At 42.2% G+C, this 25,966-nt stretch overlaps 1 protein-coding gene across 22 annotated transcripts in view; it reads right to left on the bottom strand.

The window, feature by feature from the left end:
* Positions 1-25,966, bottom strand: part of rims2a (regulating synaptic membrane exocytosis 2a) — a 151,311-nt gene that overhangs the window by 98,036 nt on the left and 27,309 nt on the right. For 17 of the 22 annotated variants that reach the window (XM_084942718.1, XM_084942722.1, XM_084942724.1 and 14 more), the window contains 3 exons: positions 22,061-22,271; positions 21,433-21,444; positions 11,014-11,273 (listed from right to left, as the gene is read on the bottom strand). In XM_084942718.1, the coding sequence (XP_084798844.1) occupies positions 11,014-11,273; positions 21,433-21,444; positions 22,061-22,271 (483 nt within the window). Of the gene's footprint in view, positions 1-6,326; positions 7,106-11,013; positions 11,274-17,114; positions 17,905-21,432; positions 21,445-22,060; positions 22,272-25,966 lie in introns of those variants that run through there. The other 5 variants (XM_084942719.1, XM_084942734.1, XM_084942737.1 and 2 more) reach the window with 5 other exon arrangements.

Below are 25,966 nucleotides of genomic sequence, written 5' to 3'. Positions count from 1 at the left end.
CTTTTAATCAGCTCGGCGGCCCTTCTGACTTTGTTTCCTCTGATACAGAAGAGCTAAATTCCTGGTTTTATTCTTGCTGTCAAAAAATCATGGACTCTGTGGCTCCTTTAAAAACCAGGCAGCCTAAGGCTAAACCTGAGCCTTGGTTTAATGAGAGCAGTCGTGCTGTTAAGAGGGAATGTCGTCGAGCAGAACGGAGATGGAAAAAGGATAAACTGCATGTATCATTTCAAATTCTAAAAGACTGCTGGCATCGTTACCAGAACACTGTTAAAGAGGCAAAAAGGGAATATTTTGCAAATATTATTTCTTCCAACTGTCATAACCCACGTGTGTTGTTTAGGACCATTGACACTGTTCTTAATACGCCATTGAATGTCTGTTTGGAAGTTTCTCCTGAGATTTGCAATGATTTTCTGAACTTTTTTATTGAAAAGGTTGTCACCACCAGGGCTCTTATCACAGCTCCTGACTCTGACCCCTCTGTCTCTGTCCCTTGCGCTGCTGTTTTCACTCAGTTTGAGCTTGTGACGCTCTCCACTTTAGAGGATGTGGTTCACCATATTAAGCCCACAGGTTCCCCACGGGATCCTGTCCCCCCACAATTCTTTAAAGAAATTTTTCCTAGTATACAACAGTATGTCCTTGACATTATTAACAGCAGTCTGTCTTCTGGTATGGTTCCTGCAAATTTCAAACATGCAGTAGTACAGCCACTGCTTAAGAAACCTGGCCTTGATCACACAGTTTTAGCGAACTATAGGCCTATTTCCAAGCTGCCTTTAGTCTCCAAGGTTTTAGAGAAAATTGTTTTTAGTCAACTGAAAGATTTTCTAGGTGAAAATGGAATCTTTGAGGTTTTTCAATCAGGTTTTAAAACCCTTCACAGCACAGAATCTGCATTATTAAGGGTTTTTAATGACATCCTTCTGGCATGTGATTCTGGTAACCATGTTGTTCTTGTCTTGCTTGACCTAACTGCTGCCTTTGACACCGTAGACCACAATATTCTAATTTCTCGATTACATGATGTAGTGGGTATTGGTGGCACTGCACTTAATTGGTTTAGGTCTTATTTGTCAGATAGAACTTTCTCTGTCAGCCTTCTCGGTTACGAATCGTCTTCTGCTCCTCTGTCATGCGGCGTCCCACAGGGCTCAATTTTAGGGCCACTGCTCTTTTCACTGTATCTACTGCCCCTGGGTTCTATCCTTAGAAGGCATGGGATCTCATTTCATTGTTATGCCGATGACTGCCAAATTTATTTGCCACTAAAACACAAGGATGGCATCTCCATAAAACCTCTCTTGACATGTCTAGATGACATTAAAGCTTGGTTGGCTCTAAACTTTTTAAATTTTAATGAAAAGAAAACAGAAGTGTTGGTGTTTGGACCCAGTGGTCCCTGTGAGTCCTCCTCTGTTGTTTTAGGATCCCTGGAATTCTATTTTAAATCTGTTGTTACTGACCTTGGGTTTAAGTTGGACAGTGATTTTAAATTGGACAACCAAATCAGAGCAGTGGTGAAGTCCAGTTTTTATCATTTAAGGCGACTGGCAAGAGTAAAATCTTTTCTTTCGAGGCAGCACCTTGAAACAGTGATCCATGCTTTTATTTCTTCCCGCCTGGACTACTGTAACTCACTTTATGTGGGGGTCTGTCAGTCATTGCTCTCACGTCTGCAGCTGGTTCAAAATGCGGCTGCACGACTCCTAACAGGAACTCGAAAAAGAGAGCATATAACCTCCGTGCTAGCCTCTCTGCACTGGCTGCCTGTGTCTTTTAGAGTTAATTTTAAAATTCTTATGTTTGTTTTTAAATGCCTTCATAGTCTTGCCCCGCCTTACCTCTCTGAGCTTCTTCATCCCCACATACCCTGTCGGTCTCTCAGGTCAGCTGACCAGCTGCTCCTGGAGGTACCGAGATCCAGGAGGAAGCTCAGAGGGGACAGGGCCTTCTCTATTGTGGCTCCAAAATTATGGAATAATTTGCCCATGCATGTTAGAGAGGCACCTTCACTGTCCACTTTTAAATCACGTCTTAAAACCCACTTTTATTCCTTGGCTTTTAACCTCAGTGAGACTTAGTTTTCTCTTTTAATTGAAGTAGTTATTTAATTGATGATTTCACTCTTCTTTTATTTGTTTTTTATTTATATGTCATGTAATTTTATTTTACAGTTCCAATGTACAGCACTTTGTGTCAGCTGTGGTTGTTTTAAAGTGCTTTATAAATAAAGTTGATGATGATGATGATGAATCGTGTTAGAGATGACTGTATTTTATGTTGTTAGTAGGTTTATTTTTCCAAAATAAAACATCCAGCTAGTTTGATCATCCTGACACAATAAGCTGCGCACCTGTTATGTAACGCTGCTTTGCAATCAAATAACAAAGTAAGACTGCACGTGCAGTACTTATTGACATGCCTGCACTTCCTAATTAGCTCAGTCAAGGACTACTACAGGAAAATTAGCTGCTGCGGACGCACCGCTGAAAAGCAAATGAAATTTGGCTCTTAACTGAGCGGGCTCACACCTTCTCAGTGAAATAATTTGGGATGAAACATAAGTTAAATGTAAAGATTCTCGTAATATTTTTTTGTTCCATTCGGGAAAGTTGTGCAAAAGTATTTCAATGGGAAACTGCCATGATATTCATTTTATCCGAATCAGAATACTTTATTAATCCCAAAGGAAATTATATTGGTTAGTCACCATCTATTGCCAAATAACGTGACAAAATGGTAAATGAGTTGCCCAGTAAAACAAGTATGGAACATTTACATGTTGGAAATATTGCCGACCGGGTGTCAGTGGCAGCGAACCACACAATTCCCACAGCTTCAACTGTACATTTAAAGCATTTATTTGGTGAAACAACAGGTACTTGTATGAAGTTATAGGAAATGCAGTGTGTTTGCTTATAGGCTTAACTCTACTACTATTATTCGTCAAAAAATGCATTTGTTAAAAGTGGGCAGCGGTTATTTTCAGCATTTTTTTTATGTAGGGCCACAAAAGGAGCAGCAACAGTGAGCTGTCAGATGAGCCTCCTCACTGACATAACTGACTACTTTCACCATGCCCTCCATACTCGACCCATCTGCAGTGACAGACAAGAAAGTCTAAATATTACCTGACTTCAGTTTGTTTTGCTGCTGCCAGAATTCAGTGCTCTGTTACCACTACTGGTGTCACCAAATCAGCAGGACCGAAATCGCTGAGACTGCTGCTCTTGGTTTCAAATTCACTGATCCTTTTTCCACGAGTCTTTTGACAATAAAGATACACATTGTGGACATCCTTTAGCCAATGTAGAAATCATGTATAATATGTCGATACAGGGAAATCAAATATTGATATTTTATAAAATAAATGAAAATAAATAAATAATAAATAAATGGAAATACTCTGTCAACAAGAGGGCTCATCTCCTGCACAAAACAACCTGAGATAACGTTAGCTGAGCAAGCATCCAATTAATCGTCCCAACTGAAAAACCATACGACATATAATAATAAGGTCAAGATGGTATTAGTAATTCCCAACTTGACCTCATTCAATCTTCATGGCAACATTTATGGCAGGTTTTAGTGACAGTGTTTGTATGCTTGACAATCTCATTTTACATCAATAAGAAATAACTGAAGAGCGATAACTTCGTCTTATTGGGTGAAACATATTGACAAAGTTTAACTTGGACATAATTTGTGTTTGAAGGAAAGGTGATAACTTGTGTAATATATTATTGCAACTCTAATTTTATTGCAAAATGTAAAAATATGTGTTAAAAAAGTGTCAAAACATCGTATCAAGGGGGGTCTAGTCCCACCTCTAGAAACACATCGTCATTCTCATCCCGATAACTTTGATATTGATCGACAGAGACAAAACGGCATCATTTCTAATGATGAAAAATTACACCTTATTGTTATGGCAACCCAACTGCTGGAGGGGACGAGAGCAGAGACCGTGATGGGCGTGGGAGAAATCCAGAGAGTTTCCACATCAGAGGAACCTTTAGTGTGATGCTGACAGTGCTGGTAATAAGCTGGTTTGCAACGTGCCGCACATATAGGCTAGAAAATCCACAGCTGAAAATACACCGTCACTGCAGGAGGACAATATACGTGAATGTGGCATGATGTAAACAGCTGTGAGTAAGAGGATGAGTCACTGAACTCACACCCCAGATTGTGCGGCACAATCGGAATCATCGAGCTGCAGCCACGTCGATTTCATTTAACATGCTGGATTTGATGCATGGAGATGATTTCATTACATTGCATCTGTGCCGAAAATCAAACGCTCCTGTATACATATCCCACTTATCCTGCATCACACACTTCACAACAGGGGAAAGACTACAAAGCCAATCTGGGGAAAGACTACAAAAACTGCACTGTACAAAAAAAAAAAAAGAACTCAGTAACATGCCTTCTAATGCTACAAACAAAAGTCCAGCAGACACAATCTGGTCTGAGGTATTGTGGAGAAGAGAAGCACAAAGAGATGCAACACTGGATGGGTTATAAGCGGAAAGCGTGTGTATTAGAGGCGGCGGCGGGGAGGGAGTATGGTTGCAGTTTAAATGTAGTGACCACTCAATTCCAAACCATTCAAGCCTTCTAAGAACAGATCTCACACACCCCATTAGAACCTCTGCTGACGCACACATGCATAATACATGGAAGCTGGATCTAAAAGCATACAGCCCATTAGGAGGCCGAGCCTGTGAAACGAGTAACAGATAGAGAGGGAGAGAGACTCAAACGGCTGCGATCGAACGGATTGCTAAGCTGGATATCTGCTGATAACAGCACACACTGCTGGTTTAAGGAGTTGTGTTGTTATTGTGAGCTTGACCACACTGTGTACAGACAAATTAGCGAACAAAGAGGATGACACCGGCTGTGCTGTCTTGAAAAAGTAACTACGATTAAGAGTCTGTCATGACAGCTTCTTGCCATTGAGAAATACCAGCTGCAAATGTGATCGTTTATCATTAAAAAGACAGCCTGTTTTGGACTGCTTTCGACCACCACCATCCTCAAACTGAAAGGTTTTGCAGAGAAGAAAACAACAACAACAACAACAAAAAGGTTGCAATGGAAAATAAGTTCAATTTAATCAGTAAGATGTAATGCTTGCTGGATCACAGTTTCCAGGCACAGATACCCACCCCCCACCCCCTGTTCCGCCCTTCCAGTGGCTGAGTGTTCTGGCCATGTAATGTGAGGTGGCAGAGAGCCCGGCAAAGCTGTAAATTATTTCTGACGGTAGGGGTGGGGGGACAACAGGGGGAAAGACTCGCAAGTCCCAAGAGACAGACTGTGGATGGTGTGGCGATACGGGGGCCTGCGTCTATAGCAAGAAAGAAAAGTAGCCTGTCGGTCCCCCAAGCCTCGACCCTCAAGCTGGAAGTTTACGGCCCTTCTGCAGTCTGCATAATGTGTCCAACAGCCATGCCTGGCCAGATGACCAGAGGCCTGTCCAGGGCATTTAGCAGACTAATCGTAATATGCTTCGGTGCATCTCTCTCTCTCTTTCTCGTTCTCTTTACACACACACTACGCTCCTTTCTATCTAGCAGCAAATGTAAAATTACAGCAACACCTGTATGTTGCAGTGACGCTGTACTGGAAAGGTTTTTAAAGCACAGCAAATGTAAGTAATTATTGCTCTGTTAGTCTAAGCATAGATTATTAATTCATCTGCAAAATGCACATGATGTCCATTCTTGCTGCCATTTTGCTGTCAAGTAACTGACACCTTAAAAAAAAACTTGCCTCCCCCTATACACCTTCAAAAGAACATATAGTGGGCGTGTAGGGGAATTGAGTAGGGGGTGGGGGGGAGTCCCCACTCATTCCCATCACTGGACTCCTAAGATGTACATTAACCCCTCATGATCGTTGCCTCCCTCATGTTCTCCTCTCAGGCAGCGGCAGCAGCAGCAGCAGGGCACAGACATGCTGCAGCAGCCGTGCGCTGGGCCATAAAGGCGCACGCGCGTATATACATTTACGGTAACCCCCGATGTGGTCACAGTGTGCCTATAAAACTACCAACATCCAACCGTGCAAGCTTGCGCGCGTGCACGCGTGCAAGCGCACTGAGCAAAGAGCGGCAGGGACGTTGATCGGCCCCCATCATCCCAGCCAGGAAATATCTGCAGCAGCACTATACTGTAGGCTGTTATTACGCAGGCAGGCTACCGATCGATACATGCACCCCCCCCCAAAAAAAAAAACTCGCCTGACATACCAACGGGGAAGCCCTCCCTCATAAATCTGGGCATTTCTTTTACAAAGGAATCACTCACCCGATGTTGCTCAGCGCCTGCTCGAACAGCTCCGTCTGCAAGATGTTCTGAGGTGCCGTGAAAGCCCCGTTGAAATGTGATAAAACCGAGCTACAGAACTGACGCAATGTCTCAAACTGCATTTTTCCCCCACCTCGGTTTTCTTTTTATCCTCAGTAAGTGCTCAGCCTTTTCCCTTTTCCCACCATTACATCCCAAAGCCTGCGCTCTCTCCGGACGCCCCCCTTCTAAACATACACCTTGTCAGTTTTTTTTCTTATTATTATTATTAGTAGTGGTAGTATTAATGTTATCTCCCGGGGGCGCATTAAACGCAAATAAGACGCCGATCAAGTTCCATATTCCTCCTTGCGCTGCTGGTAAAAAAGTGTCCTTAAACGAGACGCATACCGGGTGGGCTCCTTCGGTCATAATGCTTCGGACTTGCAGCGAGAAAAGGGAGGCAGTGCCGGTGCCGGTAACAAGCCTTTTCTTCTTCTCTCGGCAGCGGCAAAAATCTCTTCTCCGTGTGCGGGGAGAGGTGAAGGAGCGTCCGGAGGAAAGAAAAAGCGAAGAACCATCCTACACGGCACCCGGCGGCGGCGGCAGCATCCCCGTACCGGCGCATCAGCTGCTGCCTCACATTCAACTCATATTTCCCGTTGCCCATGAAGAGTACACACTTGCCCTGACACGCGCACAGACACGTACGCACGCGCTACCGATACAGTCGCGCGAACTCTTTCGCCATATCTCTCCATTCTGTCTCGCGCACTCTTCGGGACGCGCACAGCGGCAGATAACCGTCAGAATCACGCACGAGGGGGTGGAAGGGGGCGTGCTAGCGTCACGACTTTTTGTCTTTCCGACATTCCACATCCGGCTTTGGAATATCAGCGCTACATCAATCAGCAATAAAGTTACTGTGAGGACAAAGCACGCAACTAATGAGGGCTTTCCCGAGAGCCTGCTTGTTTATTTATTTATTTAATGCGTTTCATTTCGTCCAGAGAGCCAACTGTAAACACTTGAAATTAGCCAAAAAGAACCCAGTTAATTCCAGGCCCTTCTTTAAAGCTGGTGCATTTAATGTGGTTACATATTTTTACAAGTCTTCGTGTTTTTCAGAAATCTGTTTGTTTGTACGGGTTTTTTTGTTGTATTTTTTTAATTCAGTTTACTTTCCAGAGTTGGAAGAAGTTTAATTTAAGTTAGTTTCAGTCGTAGTTATTATTATTATTAATAATAATAGTAATAATAATAACCATTATCATTATTATTATTTGGTTTTAATGTTCGTAATATTCCAAGTTCACTAAGTTGTTTCAGTTGGCTTAATTGTTTTTTCACATGTCTACTTTTTATTTTTATTTTAGGTTAATAAACCGTTTTTGTTTTTTGTTTTTTACATCTACTTGTGGTTGTTAGTTTAGTTTTAGTAAACTATTATAACCTTGCTGAGAGATAAAATATAGATCTGCTATATTTAAAGCAGCGCTTCAGCTGTTAATCAACACAATAAAGTGGCCCTTGTTTAAGCATGAGGCAGTTAATGTATTTAAGTAGGATGTTGTTGGCACTGTGATCATGTTAGGATAATAAAGTCCGGAATAAAACAAACATGCAGATGCTATAGTTACCCACATCTATCTAAACTCAAACATATATGAAGTACTATAAATACTAGACTATGAAAATATTAAGCTTAGAGGGATTGCAAATGTTTGTATTATTCCACTGTTCCATGCAAGGGACCAGGTGAGTCAGCATCAAAAACACTCAGGCCCCTTTAGGTTTACCTAAACCCAAAACCTCATTCGATTATATAAATAAAATTGAACTGAAATGAACTGCTGGGCTCAAAACAAACCCTCTCCTACTTAATACAAATCTAAAAGAAAACATTATATGTTCAAATGAAACTGATGACTAAAACAACAAAAACTATTAACCCTGAACTATCTGTGTCAGCTGTTTGACCATATTATCATTTCACTGCAGAGCTGATCGAGGCCAATGCGGCACGTGCATAAAATAGGACTAGTGCCGGTACACAACTTTAAACTGGGACAGACTAGGTTAGACTAAATAATTGTCCCAAGCTTACTATGTAACACACTGGGTTTTGCTGGTTGTTACAGGATGTTCGAGCTAGGTTTATTGTGCTCCTTCCTCTTCTCACATTTTTTTGGCAGGGTGAATGTGCCCGCTGCTGGGTTAAATGTGTTGAAAATGCAGAATCTGAAGAAATTCTCCCAGGGAGTACATTCCAGTCCCTGTTTAGGTATGGCGGTTTCATCAGCATCACCCAACACTGCAGCTGTCCTGGCATATTTGTGCGTTCATTCAAATGACACCTTCGAGACCAAGACAAATTGGAAGCCCTCCCAAGTTATTTCTCCTTATAAATAGACCTCCAGCTTTTCCCCCTCCTTTTTTAGCACAACAGATCCAGGAGTTAATTTAAACATTCTTTAAGATTAATGAAAGTGGGTTTCGGTGCTTATGCGGAGGGAGTTCTATTTATACACTCTGCGCTATCCATCATCAGCATTATCCCATGAATTTTCAGACAGCCAGTTTCCTGTTTTGTCACTGCAAATGTAGGCAATGTCAATGCGAGAATTACTCCCTGGTACCATCTCCACCTCTCAAAGCTATGCAATCATTCACGATATAATGGCAAAATCCTCGGCCGGAAACAAAAAGTGATTGAGTGACTGACTGTTTGGAGCAGTCTGAGCAACTCCTGCATTACTTTGCACTGTAAAGCACTGCAGCTTTAATTACAATTTGCAGTTGATTCTCTGCTCTTTTTTTTTTAAATCATTGGACAGTCTAAGGAAGATTCAACAAGAACACTGTGGCCATCCTTATCTTCCAACTGCATCCAAGCCATCAGGACTGTAGGGAAAAGTCTGATCCCCTGACTAAAGTCTGCTACATTATGTTTGCATGTGTTTTCACAACTACAAGAAGGACATAACCTCTATATAACTACCAAAATACAGCTGACATGCTGTATAAAACTGTAACCTTGTGTGTTATACATCACTGAATGTGTAACAATCTCGCACCCTGGGTATATCTGATGGAAGATGGGAGAATAACAACATCACTGTAACAGACTGATGAAGTGGCAGTGTTACGTATCCCATGTCTGAAAAGGCTTCATGTGTCACTCTGCTTGCTCATTGTGTTCTTGTCTATATTTCTGTAGGGTTTGTACCTTACAGTATAAAGTTCCCTGAGATGCACACGGCTATGAATCGGTCCTGTATATAAATATGTAAACTGAACCGATTCAAATTAAACCATAGCACAGTGGCCTCATTACACAGTGAAAGCTCTAACAGGACACTCGTGTATTTCCAACTGACTTGCAGGGCAGATGTGTTAAATGGACTTCACGTACAAGATTTTTAATGGATTCTGAGGACTGTGTTTAGAGACATGTTGTGCAGGTTGTTTTGTCCCTGTGCTACACAGGTCAGTGTAACTGTACTTTGCTGGCATGTAACACAGATACACATAAATTACTCTGGGCTAACTCTGTACAACTCTCCAATTAGATCCAGGCTATCCACTGAGTGTGCTCGCCACAACATGGCTAAGTATACAGCCTGCATTTCCCATCTTTCCTATAAAGAAGCATGGAGAGGGAGAACAGACAGAGAGAGACAAGGGGGCAACTGTTAGTCTGTGAGCTATAAGGTTGCTGTGGCACACCAAGGGTTGTGTAAAACAAAGCCTTACGCTGAACAAATGCTGAGTTACCTTACATCTGAGAAGGAGCAAAGACGGACATGAGAGGGTTTTTTTGTTGTTGTTTTATTTCAAGGGCTCTGCTGAGAAATTCCAGAGAGTGTACAGATCCTGACTATAAGCGTCCATCCTACCTTTAGAAGAATAAAGAGCAAGGAGCCCCCATGTGGACATCAAAGTAACTACTTTACTTGACACCAGCATCAAGAAAAAGGCAACCGGATATGGGATTCACAAACACAGCGTGTCCGTGTTGTCAGCATGTGAGAGTGTTGCACTCAGAGGGAGCGCTTAGTGCATATGACAAAAGAAACAGTGTTCTGCATTGTAATTAGCCGACTCTTGCTTTTCGAATAAAAACAAACAAACAAAAAAACCCATCCTATTAATACTTTATTTACTGCAGTGGCCGAGCTGGCCTACAAACAGGACTAATTACTAAATAGGACCGCTGCAGTGAAAAAGTGCGCTTTTGTCTCAAAAACAGAGATAGTACTAATCACTGCACACACACCTCACCTGCCTGTTTCCCATTGCAGCTGAATCAGAGTTTCAACCATCTGTGATCATGTGTGCCACTGTGGTGTATGTGTGTGCATGCATGCATGTGTGTGTAATGAAGAAAAAATGAGTGGGTGGATGACTGTAGTAGAATAGCTGAGTTAGTGCCAGTTAGATACAGTATATGTCTCCCTGTGTCCTTTATAGGTCTCATGGGCTCCACTAGAAGAAGCTTATATGGATTCTTATGGCAGGCTTGCATGTCTGTTCCTTCTACAGCAACACAGAGCAGCGGTAATGTTAAAAGGCTTTCTGCTGTTAGATGAACCACCTTTATGAAGCTCTTGTCTGTAACTTACACCGTGCATGCAGCGCATGCTTGCTTGTTTGTTGTTATTTTTCACAAACAGAAGTGAGGTGTGCATGTGTGGGGCTCGTGTACCTTAGCCCTGAACCGTTGTCAAGGGACGCCTGTCTGGGCAGGAGCCCGCCGTGAGGTCTGTTTCTGTCTGACGCTGGTGTCAAGTCTCCTGAGGCTCCCTGGTAGGGGTATAGGGACGGGTCCTGCAGTTTGGCCTTCTTCCCCTGTGGCCCACCCTCAAACACACCCCGCACTTGATCAGGCCCCGAGCCGTAGAACCATGCCCCCGATTTGGTGAGGATTTCTTGTTGTTTTCGGCACAAGTTGCATACCCACATAACCTGCAGGCAAGAGAAGGGGAACAGTTAGTTCAACTGAAGAGGCGGTGGCAGCCTTATAAAACCTAAGATGAGCTGCAATGGAGTAATTTGTGTATTTGTTATCTAAAGCTGTAACATGACTATGAGGCATATTGTTGTTGCTGGGTGAACAAAAAAACCAAAAAGATCTCTCAAGGTGTTTGACAATCAGGAATCAGGAAGAGAGCTTTTATGAAAGTGAGTAAAATGAGTGTTTTCACCCCTGCAGCGACAATATTCATAAACACTACTCACAATTCATGGTGATGAGGTGAATGATGAAATATTAGACACATGCAGCAGCCTTTTAAATCAGTGAAAGGTAAAGTGACATGAGTGCAGATTTTTTTTTTATTGCTGCTCTACATTTTGAGCCTGTGCGTCCATCCTCTACAGTAGTTTTAGTGCAAATACAGCCGACTAACAGCAGAGGCTACATCATAGTGAATGTTACGCATATTTTGCTAATATATTTTAAAGGGAATGGCAATAATTTTTTTTCTGTGTTGTGTCATCCTGGGTTAATAAAATAATGTTTATTTATTGGTATAGCTGGATTGTCAGTGGACAGTAATCACTCGGGTGACCACACCTCTCTCATTGAGTAAAATTTGAGAAGAGTAAGACCTTACTAAACGACTGGCAGGCCAGACAGCCAGTTGGGGGTGGCAAAGAGCCACTGCAGCACCCCACCCCCGACCCACACCACACGTCATGCCTTTACAGTCCCAGTGCTGAGTCAGTGCATTACCGTTATTAGTATAAGCAGGTGCTGAATTGACCGAAATGTTATTTCTACATTAACTGAACTTGTTTAAACTGCACCCGCCTGTACGGCAACTGTCAGGACAGGTTCAAAGGCTCGATCTGTACCACAGCTCCAAACCACAACTGCTTATCTCAGCCGCTGGTTCGAAACGAAATACAGAGAGACGCAGAGTTGGGTCTCTCCACCTCCGTGGCAGAGACCTAACAAATTATTATAGTTGGTAACGACCCAAAACATCCTATGCAACCTTTGCACTAACACACAGACCGAGAAAAATTTTCTGGGTGGGACAGAGAGAAAACAAAAGCTGTCATCAAGTTACACAGTCAATCATTCAGTTTTATAAATTGTCACACTGTTATATCACAACACCCTGGGTGCAGTCGAACAGTAAGGAAAAAGCCTCCTATAAGACCTCCTGTGACTTTTCCTAAGCAATATATGAAATTCCCCTCTTGCCCATCCGGGCGGTCTTTATCCTTCAAGCTCGGGTCCTCTACCAGAGGCCTGGGAGCTTGAGGGCCCTAGGACTGCTCTCTTCTGGACAGAGATCTCGGATGTTGTTCCTGGGATCTGCTGGAGCCACTCGCCTAGCTTGGGGGTCACTGCACCGTGCGATCTGATCACCACTGGGACCATTGTTACCTTCACCCTCCACATCTTCTCGAGTTCTTCTCTGAGCCCTTGGTACTTCTCCAGCTTCTCATGTTCCTTCTTCCAGATGTTGCTGTCATTTGGTATCACTACATCTATCACTACGGCTGTCTTCCTCTGCCTGTCTACCACTACTATGTCCGGTTGGTTAGCCATCACCATTTTGTCCGTCTGTATCTGGAAGTCCGACAGGATCTTAGCTCAGTCATTCTCCACCACCCTAGGGGGCATCTCCCATTTTGACTTCGGGACTTCCAGGCCTTGTCGGCACAGATGTTTCTGTATACCCTGCCGACCACTTGGTTATGCCGTTCCATGCATGCCCTGCCTGCTAGCATCTTGCACCCTGCTGTTATGTGCTGGATTGTCTCAGGGGCATCTTTACACAGCCTGCACCTGAGGTCTTGCCTGGTGTGATAGACCCCAGAACTATTGATCTTGTGCTTAGAGCTTGTTCCTGTGCTGCCATGATTATGTCCATAGTAATGCATTCACATCATCTAGTAGACCTTCAGAGGATACTTCACGTAATCTTGATAACCGGCTAGGCTATGGAGGGATTATGTTTCAAGGTCAGTTCCTTCTTCCATTGCATATATATGTATAGAGAGAGAGAGAGAGAGAGAGAGAGAGAGAGATGCTACACGACTGAAACACACAAGAAACACCTCACAAAAAAAGGGTTAATGTCACAATAATGAAGGATCTGCATTATATTTCATAGGTCAAAGGAAGCTCAGCATCTACACATCTACACAGTATGTACTGGTCTATGTTCTAGTGACACATGAGGTATTTATGACCTCCTATCAGTGTTACAGATGACTTAGAACTCTGGTCACACACAATGGAAGCAGCGAGGCTACACACTGTGCTTTATGTGTCCCAGAGGACAGGAGCCAATCAGACCACAACTTCCTTTATTTATCCAGTGCCACTGTGAGAGCTCTGCAGCAAACCAGGGGTCACTGTAGAAGACCCAGCTGTCACCTTACTCCTAATCAACCCCACATTACCTCCTGTATTTGATTTAACTAACATTGTGAATTGTAACTAAATCATGGGCAGTTATCTCAAAGTTGAAGTCTCCAATCACACAAAGGAGTCTGTTTTTTTTTTTTTTTTTTCTTCAGGTAACAGTGCTCTGCAGTAATCAAGGCAGAGCAGCGTATGTCAGCACCTTCAGTATGTCTGCTGACAAAACACATGTGCACACACATTACTAAACACCAGGAGACCCCAAAGGCTGCAGCTATTCCACCAAAGACTAGTTAAATCCCACATATCAATCATCACCGACAAAGACAAATACAAAAAGGCTATTAATGATAATCTAGGTATAATTTATATGATTCTTTCAGAGTTTTGTTTTTCTCAGCCAAACAATTTTTTTGTGTGTGGACGAGTGGATTAAGCTTACTCATGGAGAAATGTGTGGGTATCTACACTAATAAAGTAACTAACTACATTAGAGCATGTAGGATCATGGGAAAAAATGTTTTACCTGGTTAATTACCTGAAATCTGCCCTTTCCACTGCTGTAGCCAATGACCTACATATTTACTCCTCCAAACTGCAATTAACAGGGAGTCAGTTACTGTGCACCTCCCCAGTCTGCCAATAATAATTAACCATATTCTCAGCCCTTGGACTGCACATGTCAAGCTCTTTTATCTCATCAGCGAAATACCTGATAGCCTATTAGTATTCCAAAAACACAGGCCAAAAAAAAAAACTGCATGGGTCCAGAAAAAAGTTGCACACACTGAGCTTCAGACATCAATACTTGGATTTGATTTGCACTTTGGATCTGAGTCAGAATAAAAATTGAGGGTTATAAAGTCTATTAGACAGGAGGAGGGGAAAAACCTCCACAGGCTGAATCTACAATATCTAAAAAACACTGAGTGAAATTAAATGAAATCATGTAGTGACACTGATGACAGGGCATTTTCTGTGGTTGCCTAAATGTTTTACAGAGGTTATAGAGGGGCTTGAGAGGCTAGCGAGTGCTATCTGGTTTAGCAGTTCAAAGACTTCTGAGCTAAGGATACAAAATTTCTCAAATTCAACCCAAAAATAAGAAATCTGCTGAAACTTTGACGGTAGAGATAAGATCCCATGCTGTAGCACAGTACTAGATGTGTGACAGTAACGGAAGCACGTTGGTTTGTCTTTAGTCACACTGGCAGACACCACACAGCATAAGGCTGCTAACAGTCCATCCAGGGATGCAATCCAAAGACAGATTGAGCTCAACCCACACTGACAGGAAACTATTATAACCTCCATTCATTTGCAGAGCACATTGACAAAAAGACTCGACAGTAGATGAATGCATTCACAATGACACACACACACACTGGTCAAGCAGCTGTAACAGCCCCAGGTATTTTCACTATCACTGCAGCCATTCTGCTCCAGACTCTCAAACACACGCGCTTCCCTTTGGCTCAACTCTTCACGGCTGAGCGCAGGCAGCGGGTTTGGGGGCTGTGGCCCTCGGGCAGGACCATTTCTCTCTGTGTTTGCACATTTCATAGTCATTGAACCTGCAGTTAAAAATAGAAAAATAAAAAAAAATTTTAAAAAAATAAAGCGCTACCACCCTGTCCAAAACACCTGGAAGATAGATACTCTATTCAACCTGCTATAGGCTGCTTACTGAGGCAGTGAATTAAGGGAAATACACACCACATGCCACAGGATCAATAAATAATTTCCTTTCCAATACTTTCTCATCAGACCAAAGGTTTGTTTTTTAGGGTAGCAGCAAATATCATCTTCCAAAAAAAGTGGGTGTGTTCTTGGGGAATTGGCAGTGCACATTCACATATGTCTTTGAAGGAGAGGTTATCTTTGACCCCCCCCCCCCCCCCTTTTTTTTTTTTTTTTTTTTGCTGTGAATAAGCCAACAAGTAAAGACAACAACATGTATCCATCAGCAATGTCCATTACATATTAAACACTGTTGTGCATGCTCCATTCAATTTTTTCCTGAAAGAGACATCCCCTCACAAAGCTGCTGGATCTGCAGCAAGCAGAGAGCACCGAGCTCTCTCTTGTGGCCGTTAAATGGCACTGCAACATTATTTAACACTCCAGAGTGAATCAGCAGTATCCTTCCAGGCAAAAAACAAGAAAAGCAGAAAGCCAGCTCCAGCGTTAAATGAAATCAATGACACTTTTAGATTCATTCATTTTACACTCATTCATCCGTAACATCGTCACAGGATGCTATTTCAAATCGAGATGAGAACCTTCTGGTGACATCTGTGCCACATTCATTTGTTTGACAGTTATAAAGAAACCCTGCTGAGTGTCCGTGCCACGATTCCAACTGAAGATTGCATTTGGAGGTTTTCTGTGAAATTTGTTGCATATCAGCTGCCTAATAGAGACAAAAATAAGCTCATCTACAGCTAAAGCAGCAACAAGCTGCAATATTGATGGGGCAGTAAATGAACTGTCATAGGTATCATATTGCATCCCTGTTTCCCTGCTTCACCTGAACTGGGGTGAACTGAACCGCTCATTAAAGACTCATTGTTTGGGTAGTGAAGTGTTCCTCAGAACATCCCGACCTGGACAGAGTCCAGCTTAAGCACACGGACATCACAAAGTATCCCAGCTGCAGTCCAGAGTGGATGAGATCTGAACACTTTGGCCTTATGAAAGGGAAAAGAATGCACCAGGAGGGTAACATAGCGTGTTTCAGCAGAGGTTATCACCCAATATTTCCCTTATTACATCCTATTAAAGATGCATATTCAGTTTGAGGAGTTTTGAGGCACTTCTCTAGAATGAAAGGTTTACAGGGCGTCATTATTATTTTTGTTGTTTTGTAAGTGTGTATTCAAGCCAATACTAATGCAAGGAGAGCGCCTACATTCACATGCCCTAACACTGGCTGCACGTGGTGAATTACATTTTAATGAGCTTCTAATTTTAGTGTTGCGCGGCAGTAATAATAATAGACTTGATGAATATTTATGCTCCTTGTTTGAAGTTCAAGAGACACAAGAAAGAGGAGGGGACTGCTGTGGAAAACCAGTGTATGGATTCACACAAAAATGGCTGATGCCTGTCAGACCCACAGCCCCTTCAGCCTCTCTGTGACCCAAATAAACGTGTTAAAAATGGGTTTTTTTTTTGTTTTTTGACTGGCACTGCGCGCTCAGTGGAGACAAACACATGCAGTACTGTCGGTAGGATAAAAGGAATCTGATTTGGGATTTTCTGAAAAGAAATTGCTGCAACACATGCTGTGTTCGGCCAGAGTGCTGAACTGAAACGGCCACCTTTGTGGCAAACAAAATGACCAGTGGTTTAAAAACAACAAAAAACAAACAAACAAAAAAAAAACGCGATGTTGTCACTCTGAAGCTCGTTCAGCTTACCCATGATGCCGCTGAGACAAAGATAGCCGTCTCTCCAAGTCATTCCAATAACGTGCTGACGACCGTCAGAGGCTTCTGCTCCTGAAAGCCAAGAAGCGATTCCGACCTTCAGCACCGCGGACAGCTCCGAGTGCAGACACCGGGTTGCCTGCCTGCCTGCCGGACAGCAGCTGCTGAAAACACCGTGAAGATAACACCGGGGGGATCCGATCCAAGAAAACCGACCAACGAAGCCTTATTCCCTTATTTCTTTCCAACAAAGCGATAACGGACTGCACAGAAGCCTCAATTCCTCAATTCCTGCTTGTGCCGTTATACTAGATCCATCCGTGCAAACAGTCCCGGACTGAATGTCAGCAGCGTCTCTCCGAGAAAAAACAAAACATAAAAAAACCCAAAACCCAAACATGTGAGGTGAGCAGTAACGCCTCAAATCACGCTGTGTGAGTTCATCTGGAACAGAGAGTCAGAGCTCTGCTGGACCTAAAAGAGCTGATTACATATGCGACGCGTCCCAGCTCTGCTCCCACACTCCGGCAGACAACGGACAACAGCTACAGCCGCTGTTCCCCCCTCCCGCAGTTAGCGTTCACAGGAACACTAGAGTCTGTGCTGGAAATGCACCCCGAGCCTCAGCAAAGAGACTGGAAAACAAACGCGTCATCGTGCATTTGCCCTCGTGTCACACTGCCGCTGGACCAGGAGTCGCAAAATGTTGAACCCACGCGAGGAGAAAAAGCAAAAAAAACAAGTAAAACAGCGATCAAATCACTTGAGGAACTGAGCCGGGTGATGAGGTGTCGTCAGTCTATACCAAGCTTCCACCCTCATGTGAAATCTGCCCCCCCCCATAACATGTGCAAGCAGCATTTTGTCTACTATGAAGGAAAGCACAGAAACGTCCTTGTACAGCTACATTTGGAGAGAGAAAAAATGACGAGATGTGCATTTTTCATGCTTTCTATCACAGATATATATATATATAGCTGAGGTAAATGTATAATTAGCCATGTTACAAAGCTCTGCAGGTTCAGTCATAAATAGGTGGCATCAGTATCACAGCATAGAGCTGAAAAAACGCATCTGTGCGTCAGTTATGTCATATTTCAAGACGTTGGAACACATTTATTAAAGGGATTTCTAACTGCATTACTACTGTAACATCACGTGCATGTTCAGCACATATGAAAAAAGGTGCATCTCTATGAAAATCAGAAAACAGTTAGTAGTACACCATCAAGGAGCATTGTTCTAATGGTGAAAGCAATTTCACTGGTGCCATTTATAGAGTCATAATTTTTCTTTGATTCATTAAATTTTTTTTAAAAGGAAATAGAATCCAACAAAGTAGCGTCGTCCTTGCGCTTCTATTTTATAGCAGGAATGTCGAGGGTCCAGGAAGCACATGTAACATCTTCAAGAGTTGCTTTAATCGCAAATGAGTTCCTCCCCGGAGACTGTTGATTCCTCAGGCCCTTTTTGAAGCCACATCAGAGGAAATTGGTGGGGGTGCTCTACCGCTACAAGCAGGGACTCTGAAGACTTCACAACACTGACACACAGTTTATCTATATCAAAGGCATTTCCAATTTTGAGAACAGAAAAAAAAGATGAAGAAGAAAAAAAGAAAGTTGCTCGGAAGTTTTTTTGCTTGAAGTAGAGGCTAAGCTACCTGGCACGATTGCTGAGCAGTGATTATTATCAACACACACTCTTATCACTGTTTTTACATCTATTATTCAGCTTGTTGCGATAAGATAAAGCGATTAATGTGGCTACACTACAAGAGTCATAGAGTCAATTGAGCTTTTCAGGGTTAGTGAGCAGAAAACCTCCATCTTGCCTAAACTTCTTTACCAGCTGTTTTAACTCTCGGTCCCTCTACGCTATATCATATTCTAGCGTGTCATATCTCTTCTTGCTGTTCCTGGCATAGACACTTGTAAATATTCAATGGCGTTTCACAGAACAAGATCTCTCTCGCCACTGCTGTCACCATCTGCGAGAGAGGGAAAGAGTAGACGGATGGAAAAAGGGCAGATTTCACCACCCCCGCCGCCACCACCTCTTTCACTGACACACAAGCTTAGACACAAGACCGTCAAGGCACGCCGCAATGTGTCCCTTTGTTCGCGCGGGAGTAATCAAAGCTTCTGTCCATCAGTTCAATATGACAATAGTGATCAACTAATGCCCTGAGTGGTCTTTTGTATTGGTTTGTTTTGTGGAGGTAGCACAAACCAACATCAACAACTGAAAAACGCCTCTTTGCTTTTTCACACTCATCACCTCTGTTTCTTATTTTTATACTGACCCTCTGACCGACCCTGTCATCTGAACTTCTGCTTCCTGCCATAAATGCTTACTTTGCTCCCCTGCTGCAGACGAGCGTTGCAACACATTTCACATGCAGATCTGCAAAAAAATATTCAAAAGTATGACAGCACTGCCAAGCACTGTGATCATGATGTTACTGAGAGCAGCCAGAGGAGACATATATGTTCACCTGTACTGGGATCAAGTGTTTATTTCAGTGCATATAGACATACATTACTTTAGAATGTCCTTTCATTACAAAATGATTCAGTTCTTTTTGGTGTAACACTCCCATACTCATGGTCTGTATGGAGAAGTGACCTTGTACACCAGGACACTGGGGCATCACCAGGTAAATAGCTGGCACTGGATAAGAGGCACATCACATGGTCTAGCTGCCATTGCCCTGACTGTCTATCGCCAGCCTGCTGCCACTGTTATTACTCAACACCATCTGTACAACATGGTAACCGATCTCTCAGCTATTATCTAGCAGTGAACAATGGAAGCCCTTACAAATGGGGGTCTTGGCATTATAGGGAGCAGCTGGACAGATGCCGCTCTGTGTTTCTGCTGAGCCTGTTGGTATGCAGTGTCCTCCACAGCCTGCAGTCTGTCACTTTAACGGCTAAACACGGGAAGGTGAGCGCTAAAAGAACTCTGGGAAATGCATGTTATACATATATACACGTACACTGATATGGCCTCCTGTTGTGCATTGACCTGCCCGGCGATGGTGTATATCTTTAGTTCATTACACACTTACCGATTATTGCCAAATGTAAATCTATAGTGTTGAGCGTTACATCATGTGGAAGATTACATATTGGGAATGATGCGGGAACATTGAGGCTGGTATTTTATGAGTAAAAAATAAATAAATTCAAAAACAGTTGCCAACTTAGAAAAGTTACCTGTTTTATTTAATTCAAATTATTTTAATCAAAATATTAAAATACAGGTCAGGTCTAATTTGAATGTCAATATTAAGCTTGAAAGGACACTCCTGTATTAAATATTATACCTATATAAAGTCTAAGCCTTAGAAATAACACATTAAAGATGACGCGTTATGCTTTTTCTGAAATGTTTTTCCTTTATATAAGGTGGGGTGACTGTGGCTCAGGAGGTAGACCAGGTCAGAAATTAATCGTGAAGGTTGGTAGTTTGATTCCCTGCTCCCATGCATGCCAAAGGCAATGTGAGTTGAGTGTATGTGCAAATGGGTGAATGAGACATAAAGAAAGCACTTTTAATGCTCAAATTGAGTAGAAACTTGCTATACAAGAACCAGTAAATTTACCAATGTTACAGTGGTACATGCTCACATTAAACATGGTCAAAATTTAATTAATGACACTGAATGTGTAAGCAAGATAGAGGTGGGCAGATCGATTCAAATATCGATAGTATCAATACCAATGCTAATATTGCTAGTATCGGATCGATACTACGAGATGATAGGATTGATGCTTTGTTTCTATCGTCTAAGTTAGCTGCCTTTATAGGTTGAAGTAGTAGTACTTGTACTGGTATCAACATCAGCAAATTAGAAGAATGTTGGCTTAAAAGCAAGGAGCTAAGAAATGGCTCTTTCAGACAAAGGATGAACTGGAGGTTTACACCAAACCTCGTGCAAAATAAAATAAGGATTGTTTTCAACTGCAATCCAAGAATAAAAATATAAAACTTTAAAATGATCATATTTAGCTGATTATTTGAAAATAAGCCTGCTGTCAGTACCCCTGCTCTATTCTGTCTTTCAAGACTGCAGTCTTTGTATTGTCCTAGTGTAAAATGGCTCTCTCTGTGTATGTATTTCGTATTAGTTAACCTTTATTTCAACACTGACATGACTCACAGATGAAACTAATCAGCACCTCTCATGCTCACTTCCCATCTGTCTTGGCTGCTGTATGTGTATTTATGCATATCTCAGCATTTTATGAACCATGCTTGTGCTCAGACAGTCCCAAGAAACACAAAAAAATAATTTGCTAACCACTTTGTCCTCCTGTTGCAATTCCATGAGAGCAGGAATGCAGCAGAAAGAAATAAAGAGGGGAGACAGATTAGAGGGGAGAGGGGGCAGGAAAGATGGGGGAGAGACAGAGATTGTGAGTGGCATTAGTAGGTCCTCGTAGCACTGTCACATACTCGATCAGCACATTTTTGAACGGCATCAAATAAAAACACACATTTAAAAGGCCTAAAAGCTTTAGCATAGTCTTGTACAGTGGTTAGCTGGGCATCGAAGTGCCACATTATACGACAGCAGTCATCGGGCTCCTCTATGAGATTAGAAAAAGGAGGGACAGCTCCCTCGAGTGGTCAAATGGAAGAACTGTACGTTAACGTGTAAACGTCTATAGCTGTGAATGAACACATCAGAGAAAGAAGAATTAGAAACGAAAGCATGTGACTGGAGTACACGATCATGATCTGAAAAACATTAGTTGCCATTAGAGACACTGCTGGCTCAATGGCCGTGACTATGATTTTACAGCAAACTTTCATAACCTTGTATTAAATACAAACATATGAAAAACAAAACAAAAAAACCCAAATTGCCTGGGTGGGGCATCAGCACATGTGGGAGTGTGTGTCCTTAATACCAACCACGGCATTACCTTATTTGACCGCAGAGACACTCGTCCTCCGCACCGAGCACAGAATTTCGTTTGGCAATATGAACAGAGGTGGCCACAGCCATCGGCAAACTTGGTTTTGTGGCAGATCCCGCAGGTTGGGGCTTCGCTCTTCTGGTCCTGACCCTGCTTTGTCTCCTCCCCCATCTTCTTAACCTGGTCCTTATATGACTCAAACTGCTGGTGCAATTTTCTGCAAGCAAATGGGAAGGGCAGAGGTTAATAAAAAAAAAAAGGAGATACGGATTGGTGACCCATTAAAAAATTGAACATCGGTATATCATTGATTTTTTTTTACTCATACAGCCTTTTTTTGTACTCCAGAAGTGCTATGTCTTATTCAGGATGAGTGGGAAAAAATGCTACAAACAAACTATTATTATGGATTAGATAAGTCTGAATGATCAATCTTGACATAGAGTATACATAACAAAGGCCGTAAGTATTGCACTGTTAGAGTGTCCAGTGCACACTTGTGGCAGTGTGGGAGACTCGTTTCACACTGGAATTATCCTTGTTGGATGACTCGTGGCTTGAGTCCTTTTCTCCAAATCACACTTCCACAAAAAGCTTCTGCTGTCAGCTGACTAAGTGATATAACCTCAGACGTATGCAGTGTGTTAGATTTTGAAAGGAAAAGCAGACGCCATGACCTCAGTAGCTTCAAAGCTGAGCTCCTTCTTTGATATCGCGCTTCGCCTAAAACACAGTGGGGGTGGGTATCAAATTTGCTTTGCAACTTTAAGAACATCACTTAATTCCACTTTCTCAGGTTCCATTGCGTTTAATGAATCATTTGCACCTGTGTTTCTATATCAGGACCGTTGTAAGGTGAGACCAAGCACACCTCGGAGCCATACTGTTAGATAATCATCTTCCAGATACACACAGTTATTACTGCTCTGGTGTATTATGCCCAGGCAATCATTTGTCATTGCTCCTGCCTCTATTGTGTTACTGCTTGTGTCCTATAGATGGCCTCCTACTGGTACATTACATCTGATCTTATACAGTGGCCGCTTAACTCCTAACAAGTCCTCAGAGGCTCCTAAAAAAGCACGGGCTCTTCACATGCATTTTGTATGACACATGTCAATTGAGCGTCTCCTTGGAAACTAAACACTGGGCTGACTTCATAATATGGCGATTAGAATTGGTTTCGGCCCACATATCCCCTGCAACATTCATTAGCGCTTGTGAATTATTGAGCAGAGCTATCCTTTTACCACATACAGCTCTGCATTTGAGATAAACGTGTTTCCTTTGCTCACAACTAGACCTTTAGAGCCCAAACGTAGGGTCCACACACGCCACTTCGAGTCTATGTGTGGGTGTGTGGTAATGTGCACAAGTAACTGTGCCATCTGAACATTAGATCGAGTGCCACAGGCATGCCCCACGTTGTACCCACCGAGGGATTAAAGGGCTAATTGTGTCAGAGCCTTTTGTGTTTACCAGCAGAGATTAGTGTGTACCCTTGTTTAACAGATCCCACCAAATCTCATTTACTGACAGAGGGGCTGATAACAGATTGATCAAGAATATGATACAAGAGGTAAAGACTAGTCTCCCAGGATAAAGGAAATAAGAGTACAAACAATCGTGTTTTTTCTCACTTATCTCCCCTTACAGTCAAGCATTTAGAGAAATATGCGCCTGATCCTGAACCACTACGTGGCCTAGACAAGGTCACTTGCACAGACCACTTCTAACAGTCACTCAAACCTTTTTGGTGGGACAAAAAAGAGTTGGTGATGCAAATCTGTGCACTAAAACAGATAACACATAGCAAGAATAACCTGTTTAAGCAGGGTAAAGCGTATACTGCATACAAAGTCAAGGTCATAAAGAGTGATGCAACTTTCATAAGTTTGCCTTTCTACACCAGAACAGTGAAGACATTTAGCTTTAAACCAAGAGTTATCCAAAATATAGCATTATCTGTTATGACTTACAGTTGATTAATGACCTGTTTCATTGCCAGGTGTGTAATCGTGTTCAGGGCAGATTAAGGAGAGTAAAGTTCTATGTGGTCCAAAGATGCGGCAATTCAATTGAACAAGGTCACTGTAAGGTGTAAAAAACAAGCAGTCCTAGGAGAGGCCAGGTCAGCATTCTGGTACGTTCCTTGGAAACAAGGAATGGACTGAGGAGACTAAGTAACATCAAGAAACAAGATAAGTTAAGAGCAATTAAAATTTATGTGATAGCCAATACAAAGAGTCTGTAACCTGCTGTGAGCCCAACTGAGCATGTGTTGTATTTATTAACACAAAACTAAAGCCAAACTAGCAGTAACTGATGGTGGCTGTAAAACAGACTTCAGAGTCCATCACTGCAAATGACTTGCATCCAAGTATTAAAGATATTTTAGATGAAAGTAATTATATTTGTCAAATAACTTTGAACCTTTAAAAACTGGAATCACTATGTCTAGACTTGGCGGTAGCTAACAACTTGTAAATGCAATATTATGATTCCTTAAATCAAAGCTGAAAGTCAATACTTTAATTAGAAGTTGATAACTTTAGTCAAAATCAAATACAGTGGTGTAGAGGGGAAAAATTAGGAGTTTACTGTCAGTGTCCAAATGCATCTTGCTGTATAAATGAAATATCCCAAAAGTAAAGAGACAACTATCCCAGACTAATCAAATGCAGGAAATAAGTTACAGAGTAAAACAGAATAAATGTACAGTCAGAGTAGAATCTCATGGCAGCCAACAGCTGGTACACAGTACCCATTCTTGCTTATCCAGTCAGACTCGGTCAAATATAGGTGATGCTGCTGACGAGTAATCATACGCTACTCATTGTCCCATCCCAAGCTAGCGTATCGGAGCTCTCTTACCTCTCTGCCACACCAGAGCAGCTATAAGCGGCCGTAACACGAAACTCTCGCTTGGACGTATGACAGAGTCTGCATATCAACACCAAGCCTGAGCTACAAGATCTCTACAGGCCTTGGGATTCCTCCTTTGTCACACACCACTGGAGCTGAATCCTAACTTCCTGGTGTCTTTATTATGCCATGCTGACCCTAAAACATCAGCAGCGAGTCTATTAATTGATTTATTGATTACTGATTAATTGATTGATTTCTACAAGATGAAGCAACTTACTGGGTGCAAATCAGATTGTCCAAATATCACAATTCTGTCTTGAGTTTGACTTTAAACTCTAGTTTATTGCTTTATTGGCAGAAGAAGAATTGAGCTGACAAGTCTGCAGTGTCAGATTTTCACAAACTTTGTTACAGCTAAATAATCTAGACAGCAGGCCCACTACGTGCAGCATTCATTTCTCCCTCTGCTTTGGTTTGTTTTTTATTCATTTCAATAGCATGCTTGATACTCTGGTATGCAAGCTAATTGCACACAAAAATGTTTATCACATTGTTGTGTGGTTGCTGCTTCTGACAGTAAGTCTTATAAGAACCCATGGTTGAAACTTTGATGACATCTCCCTGGTCAAACATCTCGCTGTACAACTGCAAAAATAAAACCACAGACAGACCATTTTGATGCTGTGTCCAAATAGAATAGAACATATATGTCTAACAACTGTCTAATCTGTTGAATGGTAAACGTAAGGCATCAGACTGTTTCTATTGCCCCTCTGGCCCATTGTCACGATTATCAACCCAAACTTTTTTCTTGTGTGATGAGCACACAACCCTGATATCATCAGTTTGAGTCTTCACAAAGGTATTTTTTCCTCCTCATTGCCTCATTTTTTTCTAATCAATAAAGACATACCAGAAATGGTAGAAAACATTTCTTGAAACAAACATTCTCTTGCTAGAAAGTTTAAAAATGACGTCCAGCCAATGTTGAAGAAGTACTTTGAGCCGTCATCGCGGTAACATCTGCCACGTCAGTTCAGCTTT

Source organism: Perissodus microlepis, chromosome 11 (assembly GCF_051167445.1).
Source record: "Perissodus microlepis isolate ML-2025 ecotype Zambia chromosome 11, ASM5116744v1, whole genome shotgun sequence".
NCBI lineage: Eukaryota > Metazoa > Chordata > Actinopteri > Cichliformes > Cichlidae > Perissodus > Perissodus microlepis.
Note: the sequence above shows the minus strand (reverse complement) of the source record. Positions and strands in the feature narration are given on the sequence as shown.